At 49.6% G+C, this 9,274-nt stretch overlaps 1 protein-coding gene across 2 annotated transcripts in view; it reads right to left on the bottom strand.

The window, feature by feature from the left end:
• LOC116850614 (thyroid receptor-interacting protein 6-like) overlaps positions 1 to 9,274 on the bottom strand; it is a 153,500-nt gene that overhangs the window by 49,481 nt on the left and 94,745 nt on the right. For both annotated transcript variants that reach the window (XM_032829113.1, XM_032829112.1), the window contains one exon: positions 1,610 to 2,178. In XM_032829113.1, coding sequence (XP_032685004.1) covers positions 1,610 to 2,178 — 569 coding nt within the window. The remainder of the gene's footprint in view (positions 1 to 1,609; positions 2,179 to 9,274) is intronic.

Genomic DNA, 9,274 nt, shown 5'->3' with positions numbered 1-9,274 from the left:
AGAGAGAGAGAGAGAGAGAGAGAGAGAGAGAGAGAGAGAGACAACGGCTTGGGTTGGGGAAAGAGGAAGGGGTGCGGGGTGCGGGAGCCTTTCCATAGCATCGGTCGAGAGAAAAAGAGAATGGGAAAGAGACGAAGAGCGTGGAGAACGTGCGAGGGAGGGGTGTATATTCTGGGACAAGTTCCCTAAGTACGACGGAGTCGTACAATGTTGTGTAAAATGAAAGTCGGAGTGAATTTTCGGAGATGTTATCCGAAAATTCAGGTGTTCGCAACGATAGAATGAACGAAATGTGAGGAAATGCAAACAGAAATGTGGAAGAGGGAGAGGCTGTTGCAACAAAAGAGATTAAAAAGGGATACACTGAGGGAAGAAGGGAGAAGAAAGACGAAGAGTCGTAGGATTGCGAGTCAAAAAAGGACTTGGGACCACAAAGCCGCGAACGAACGGAAACACAGTGTCTAAAATGACGGAGGGATATACAGGGAGGAACAGAAAGTCTCTTGCGAGTGCGAGAAAGGCAGAAAAGGCAAAGAGCTGTGAGAAAGAAAGAACAACGAGAGATGCGAGTACGAGGAAGAGAAGCAGTGACGGAGACGGAATAACGAAAAGAGAAGGTCCGGTAAAGAGAGAAAGGGGAACAGTGGCGCGAGCGAGTGAGCGAGCGAGAGAGAGAAAGAGAGAGAGAAAGCTGATGCGAGAGACGAGGAGGACGAGACTGAGAGGGCGTAAGAAAGAACGGAAGGACAGAAAATCCGGAGGCTCGAGGATGCGCGAGAGTGTCCGACGATACACAGTTCAAGGAACCGAATATTCGATGAATTAAGGTGGAGAATCGAAGCATCTAATTATCCTAAGCTGAGAGAGAGAGAGAGAGAGAGAGAGAGAGAGAGAGAGAGAGAGAGAGAGCATGATAATGGTACAATGCCGAAGGATAATAATCAAACGGGCCCAAAAGACGAGAACGACCACTTTGAGAGCGCAAATCCCGGAGAATGCGAGGTTTCAGGAATCAAGGATTTTTTTGATGGCCACTATTCTCGGACGAATGGAAGAAGAAGAGTCCGCTGACGGTCAACACAGAAGAGGGCCATTAGAAGGAACGAAACGATCCGGGGAAGCAAGCAGTTGAAGCAAAAGGAAAGAGAGAGAAAGAGAACGTCATGCGATGGAAGGGAGGCAGAGGGGGAGCCGGGTAAAGGTTCGGGCAGAAGGATGCGAGAGAGGGAACCGCGCCGGGCCCCTCCGCCCCTATTCAATTATATTTCTCCATCATAAATGCCTATATTGTTACGTTTGTCAATGGCGAGGTAAGTGAGGGTCGGTGGACGGATAATGCCCGCTGAATTGCAGACTGTGACCCCACGTTATGGCGTTTCTGGGCCCTTTGTGACGGACGCGCGAGGGACCCCGAGACCCTCTCCGACAGGCCGCGTCGTTGGAACCACCTGTACATCTCTCCTCTATACCGCTTCATCCAATCGTGCGAGAAACCGAGTTTCAGATCGTTCATAACTCAAAGTAAACACGTCACGAGATGTGTCTCTCGACGAAAGACGCGAATAAATCCAAGACACACGCGACCCCACAACTAACACTCTCCACTCACCTTGATCGTACAGTTGTTGTTGTGATTCACCGGTTGGTACGCCGGATGTCCCGATATGTGCGGGTGAGGGTGTCCAGGGTGATGTGGGTGATCCGGCATCATGCCTCCTCCACCGTGATGATGCCCATTGCTGCCCATGCCTTGTCCAGGTTGCAAGGCCGCATAGGGGGTGGCGGGATCGCCGGCGCCGGCAGCGTGCGGAGGCGAGTGGGGGCTGGGTAGATCGGGGGTAGTCGTGGTGCCACCACCGCCGCCGCCACCGCCGCCACCGCCGCCGGTCCCATACGCGTGATGCGGCCCGCCGGGCCCGCTGTGATGCGGACTGCTCGAGAGCGAGGGGTGGTGGGGGTAGCCTGCGGAGTGGCCTGGATGGTGGGGGTTCATGCCAGCGGTTAGCGCGCTCGCCAGTTTGCTGAATGAGCGGGTGGGCTCAGGGAGCCCACCGTCAGCTTTCTGACACGAAATAGGTTGAGGAGCGCCCTTGCGTTGCGCTAGTTCTTTCTGGTTATCCAGGAGCCGGGTTTCCTTCCGGCCACTTTGACTCTCTTTTCTTCTCTGCTCCTGGAACTCTGCAACAAGAAGGAAAGAGAATGTTGTTCAGCCGCGTGATCCACTGAAACTTTGAGATCGATGAGGCAACGCGTGTTATCTCTTGTCGTCGCCTCCTATCTCGTGGGGAACGCGATTGGTCGAGAGCTGTCGATAAGTTAAACGCTTAGAAATGTCGCTTCATTGCAATTAGTAGCGCGGAGCAACATTATCTGGTCGCTTTCCCCTCCCGAGCGATATCGCGCATTGCTCGAGCCCGATCGTAAAGTGAAGTACTTTATCGCCGGCGTAGCTCCGATAAGTCTGTGGTAGTTGCTTATGACAAGCGGTAGAAAAGTAGTCAGGGCTCGAATGCAAATGCTGGGGAAAATTTCGTCAAGGAGGATACATTAGAATTCGTGAAACGCCCTAAGCTGCCCTTTGTCGAAAAAGCCCATGAAAGCGCCAAGTGTGACCTGCGCGCGCAGCACGCCCACCTTAATTAACAATAATCGTCCTTCCCGGTATGGCTCAGCGGGTGCCGATCCGAACGTTCCATTCGGAACTTCTGTCTTTTTGTCCCACGGGACGTAACGAGCGCCCTTTCTTCGACGGGGCTTTAAGGGCGAATACGGTAACGGCACAGGAAAGACCCGGCGACGACCCTCGGTGGTTTCCTCTTCTATAGACAGAACGACCGACCGACTGGCTGACCGAACGACCGGCCCGTTATGTGTGCGCACATAATGAATAACGAACGCGTAATTAGAGCGTTGATCGATGATAAATTAGTCTCTCAATGCACGATGACAACATAATATCAAAGAATCCTCTCGTTTACGCCCGAGCCTATCGCGCGTATCGTTTCGACGAATCAACGTATGCGCGCGTATGTGCATAGTATGCGCGGGGAAAGTAAAAATGTCGGCGCGACCTCCTCGGTGGGAGAAAGTAATTAGCGCGCGCTCGCGAGCGAACGCGCTGAAGCATATATTATTCCACGATGCAGGGCGCACATCGGTACATCGGAACACACTCAGCCTCTTAATACGTATTTAATTAAGTATGCCGGGGTAGAGAGTGTAGGAGGACGCGCGGGCGGCGGGGGCCGACGGGGGAGTTTATAGTGGATATCAGTATGGGCAACCATAACTCTCGCGCCTCCGCCGGCGAGAGCAGCGTGCCACTTATACGAGCACCTACCGCGATGGAATTTCATCCTCGCCGTTACCACATAAATCTCCGACGCATTAATGCCCTTACGGACTGCTCTCGCCCTCTCGACGCAGTTCTGCGTTCTGTCGGTCGCTCCTTTAATACGGTTGCTTCTTGGGTCAACGCCGCGGCCAATTATGCCGTCGTCGCCAAGTTCGGATCGTCTCACCTACCGATCAATGGATCGGGACGACGTACACGGACGCACAAATTACGGAATCATCGGTGCGGATATTAAAGGCCGGGAGCAACGCGCGAAGCGACAGATGCGTGCGAAGATCTCCGTTCGGTATCGATATCGTTGGAATTGAGAGGTCGAGTATCGATCGCGCAGGACGCGCTGATATGAAGCGCGGGTCGAAGCTCCCTTGCCCCCTTCCCTCCCTCCTTCCACTGTCGCGTTCGTTATCGGCGAGCTCCCATGCGTTTACGGGGCCTGACCTCTCCGGAGACGCTGCGCCGACTCCTCGCGGAAGCGCGATAGCCGAACGATAACAAGATGATAACGAGGGAATACACCGGTAATTACCGGAATGATAATGACGAGGAAAACGACGGAGGCGCGTGGGTGGGGGGGGGGAGTAGGGAACGGAGGAGGAGAAGGTAGCTGAGAGAGGAGAGAGAGAGAGGGAAGGAGGGACGAGGCGAGAGAGGAGGGTGATCGGCTGCGATAGGGATAATTAACGATCGCAATCGTACGAAAATGAGGACAGGGCGAGTGCGACGACGACGATAACGAGCGGTCCAGCGATCTTATTAGCGATAAGCGTCGATAACGAGGACGCCCCGTTCTATACGACAGCGAGCGGAAAGAAAGTCAGCCTAAGGATTAATGGCGGCGACCCCCGGCAGGCGGGGGAGGAACGTTACATTCCTATCCGATGGATAGAACCGAACGACCAACCCTGTTGCGGCAACTTGCTCTTCCCTTCTCCGTCCGGTGTTCAAGGCTGGCTACGAAATATTATTTCAAGCGTGATTGAATAGAAACGCGCGACGCGATTTCGAAATCAACTTCGAGGTGGGACGAACCACAAGATATTAAACAGGGTAGAGGACATACGGCTTTCCGTTTTCACTTTTGGCGCGAGATTGTGTTGCGCGAAACGCGTTCAACTGTCGAATCAATACGGAAATAATTGCGGCTGAGGAGAAACGTAGTCCCAAGCGAGACGACGATAAAGAAACAGGAGAGAAGGAAGTGCTGCAGGAGGAGGAAGAGGAGGAGGAGGAGGAGGACAAGTAAGAGGGGCAGGAAAGGGTGCGCGTTCAACCCCCTCTCCACTATTGAGGAGAAGCTCGCTCGATTCGTCGCGGTTTACAGCGCCCGCATCCGGATTGAATTTAAATATTTCTTGGGCTGACGAACTCTTTCGCGAATTGCCGGATCGTAAAAGTCCCCTCTCCACGCCTCGACCCCGCGGCCCCTCACTCAGTCTGCTTAGTCGCGATCGCATCGTCGGAAACTGCTGTTTCATTGGGATCGGTGGTATTATGAAATCGTTGGGCGTTGTCTTAAGGACCAATAAAACGGGCTGAGCGCGGGGAGTAGTCCGTGTGGCCCCCTCCCCTCCGCAAAATTAATATTGGCGCTATGGTTTCATTGCGGGACGTTAACTCGTTCCGCGCGCGTGTCTTTACGAGCGAGTGTGGAAGGAGCGCATAGGCGTACCATGACTTGGGGAACTTAATTCTGAAATGAGGGATAATGTTCTTTAAGACGAGAATCGATAGTAGGGGAGACCGGATCCAGTCGTCACACTTTTTACGTATTATAAAAAAATATGCATGCAATATTTTTAAATATTGTGCACATTTTCATATACAACTTTCAGATAAACGGAAAAATATGATCCTAACATGTATATGTATGTGTATATGTGTACTTTATATATATATATATATATATATATATATATATATATATATTTATACACAAATAATTACAAAGTTGTAAGCAATGTGGTGCAAACGTGGCTACTTGCCTCATATCTAGGATCAGTTGTCACATATCCTCTTTTTATTTGAAGTTTTAAATATTTCATTAAAGTTAGTGTTACTTTATAATCAGGCACAATGAATAATTATTGAACAAAAAAGATAATTGCTATAAACTTTGTAACGACAGTTTCGAGTTCTCTCTATAGGACCTTATGCAGATTCACTGTTGTGACATGTATAATATAATATATCATTGCGTATGCTTCCATGTTTTTGCATAAATCACGTCATAGCTACGTGACGGACATGCAACGCGTGACAACTAACCTCACTTGAGTCAATTTAACCCGAATGATCATTTTAAATAAAAGAAATTATATTTATAAAGCAGTGGCCGTTTTAACTAAATGCAGAACAAATTTGCTTAATCTATAACATTTCGTACAACTCAAGAAAGGTTGCGACAAAAAATTCCAAAATTAACGGATCAATAAAAATATAGCGACAAGAAAAGATTTACTCATCAAGTTATAAATACGTGGTTGTAGATGTCATATGTAATATTTCTGTCATAAACCATTTCGTACACTCCACATGATACAAATAATCTACATTAAAGAGAGAATATCCTCCTTTATTTATTGGGTAAGATATAAGCTTTGTAACAAATTGACCTGTATGACTTTATAACAGCCTGTCTCCCCTACTCGGAATCGGAATACCACGGCTGTGTCATGCCCTCGTCTCCATCAAATGTGCGCGTGTGCGAAAGTAGCAATTCGACTTTACAATTTGATAGTTTCTACTGATAATTTCTGTCGACAAAATTTACTGATAAAACATCTTTTTGCTTTGAGAATAAAATATAAAGAGCATTGAAGAAATTTAACTTCAAGTCTAGATAGTTTTAAATTTCTGAGAAGTTGTCAAATGGAATCCTTAAATCATCAGTCTGAAGAAAATTCTGTTTTATCAGTAACTCTCGTTAAAAAGAATCAAACGAGCTCTTCAGAACTATTCGATCTTGATGTTGGGTGTAAAGTTAGCATCTCGTTTTCAAAGTGCGATTTTAATGGTGCGAATTGCTGGAATTCTTTTTGTAAATGTAACAGTACTCTTACACCTCTCAAAGAGGAGCTTTAATCAAAACTATCGAATTGCAAAGTCGGGGTGCCAACATATGCACATACTTCATCGGTGATCGATTGTGGAGCAACCCCAAGAACAGAAATAAAGCGTTTCAGCCGCATTTACATCGTGTTCCTCTACAGTCTTTACAGTCGAGAATCTCGGAAGAGATAAGCTGTAACAATTACGCTTATTTTCTCCATGATAGTCGGCATCTTTGCTACCGGCGTGGTAGCGTCCGAAAGTGCGATTTCGATTATTGCTAGTAAAAAATGCGAGACTGCGCCAAGAGCAAGGTCTCAGCAGAGACCTCCGGTAATGATAACCGAGACTCGTTGCTCTTAGGCTTTCCATCTTTCCGGTTCTTTGGCAATAATGCGTTACGCGGAAGGTTCGAGAAGGGTTCGAGAAGGGTTCTTCTTCACTGCAGGCCTGGTCGACGACGATAAAATAGGATATTTGTATCTCGTAATAAACCTTCAAGCGGCATAATGGACGCTCTCGCGCCCGAGTATTGAAACGCGTTTCTGAGATCCATCAGAAACAACCAGAGAAAGAAAGTGAGAACGAAAGAGGCAGAGAGAGAGAGAGAGAGAGAGAGAGAAAGACAGTCCGAAGATCGTGATGATCACTTCGCCATCGCGGGAGAATGTCGAGGAAAGTTTGCATCCGGAATTCTCAGGAATTCATCGCGAATGTTTACAACTGCTAATTCGTTTAATTAGTTGGGCCCTGTGACTCCCTCGTCCCTCCTCCCCTCGAATAAAGGTCCACGGCTGGCTCGACTCTCTCGTCTCGGACGTCTTATTCTACAAGAAATGAAATAAATTTCCTTTCCCTTCCACCGTCCTTCTCCTCTCCGTACACTTCTATTTTACACAAGGATAAATTTTGCAAAGTTCACATTTCTCTCAGTACGTGGCACAGCGCGTCGCGCAATGTCCCACGATAACCCACACTCCTCTGTTTTCGAGAATATCAAATGTCTCGGATTATTGCCCCGGTGCTGATACGAAAAGGGCAAGAAAAAAAAAAAGGAAGGAAAAGAACCATGGTCATTCATTCCCCGAGGGCGCGCCTGTGGCGAGTCGGGGGGATCGATGCGGGGAATGTAATGATAAGTTCAGGACCGGTAATCACCGAGCGAGAGCGAGCGAGCGAGCGAAAGAGAGGGAGACAGCGAGTGGAAGACACTGAAAATAATCTAATTATTGGCGAGGACGATTATAGTGATTAGGCGCGTCGCGGCGGCCTCTTCCCTGTTTGCCACGCACGGCCCACCTATTATAAGTGTATGCTAGGAGGGCGCACAAATGAAAAGGCATGCGCGCGAGCGCACAAGCGAACGAACGGACGAACGAACGCGAGAGTTCTCCTCTTCGGGGAACAGACGGACGGAGGAGAGGAAACAACGAGGGACCCACGACGGGACGCAATTACCGAGGAATCCAGACGAAGGAAGAAAGCGGCTTTCTTCCATGTGTATCGGTCCGCTCGTGTCTGTGGCCGTGTGTTGAATTCGTTTGACGCAACCGGTACACTCTCGTTCGTCGAAATTTCGAAATCCGCCGCTCAATTCGTGCGCAAAGTTGTTCCTCGCTTCTACTTCGCCCATCTGGAAAGTCGGACTTGGTTTGTTAGCTCTCTTAAGGATCCCCAGCTTCATTACTCTTTACGTTCTTAAATAAGAGGGGGGGGGGAGAGAGAGAGAGAGAAAGAGAGAGATTCATGGACTGATAAATCCTCCATTTTTACGGTCTCAAGACGAGGATTTACGAGCTCCGGACAGCATTCGCGGAAAAGTTACTGTAATGAGACGGACACTGTAAGAATCGTCTGCACCCGAAACGCGCGTGTTTGTGTTTATCGCGTAATCCACGATACGTCGCGATGGGAACAAGTGACAGACAATGGCGGTGTCATCAGTCGGCCAGAGAGTGTCTTACAAGTCGAAAGATATCGGCTCTCGCTGGTCGGCTGGAGATTCGCGCGTGGCACGAAGTAACAAGCTGCCAACGTCGGATTATTTATGGGGGGCCGTCGAGGGTCGTGGCGGCCCCGGTATTGCCCGATATATATAACACGCACGCACGCACGCACGCACGCACACACACACACATACACACACGTCTTCCTCTTTCGCACCGGCACGAATAACAATTTTAAACTTTGCATTTAGCGACTTGCATGCGTGCGAGTGCACTTTCATTGCCCTCTCCTTGCTGATCGCTCGTTCTCTATCTCTACCTCGCGGAATCGATCTCGTCATCGAGTTCGTCGCGCGGGATGAAACTGTTCTCTCATAGACGCGCGCACGATATTGCGCAAATATACGACGGCCGCGCATTGTCGGTCGCTGACATAGGTACGGGTAAGTTTTACGGGTCATTACTGAAACTCAACTACAGGAATAACGCCGCCGCCGTCCCCGGGGGTTGTAGTTGATGTGCACCCCCCGTAGGAGCCGGCAACTACTACGGGAGCATGCGAGCCGCAGTGCGCAATAAAATTAGCGTCTATCGGTCAAGGTAAGTGCGGCGCGCATTAGACAAGGCGGTCGGGCAAGCGGGAGGAGATCAGGAAACGTCAGAAGGGGGCGGGCGTGGTGGAAGCGGTGGAAGCCTAATTGGCCGAAATTAGCAAGTTTAGTCATTAGCGGAGTTTCCGGCGGTGGCGGCGGCGGGTTCACTTGACTCCACTTCCTGGGAAAGGAAGGACGGAAGGAAGGTGTGTACAGCCGCCATCGGTCGCCCACCTACCTACACGTCGGTTCTCTCCCTCACTCTCTCTGCCCCTTTTCCTTTCTCTCTCTCTCTCTCTCTCTCTCTCTCTCTCTCTCTCTCTCTCTCTCTC

Source organism: Odontomachus brunneus, unplaced genomic scaffold (assembly GCF_010583005.1).
Source record: "Odontomachus brunneus isolate Ranch 3 - 2012 unplaced genomic scaffold, Obru_v1 Obru_scaffold_150, whole genome shotgun sequence".
Lineage (NCBI taxonomy): Eukaryota > Metazoa > Arthropoda > Insecta > Hymenoptera > Formicidae > Odontomachus > Odontomachus brunneus.
This window is presented reverse-complemented; position numbering and strand designations above follow the sequence as displayed.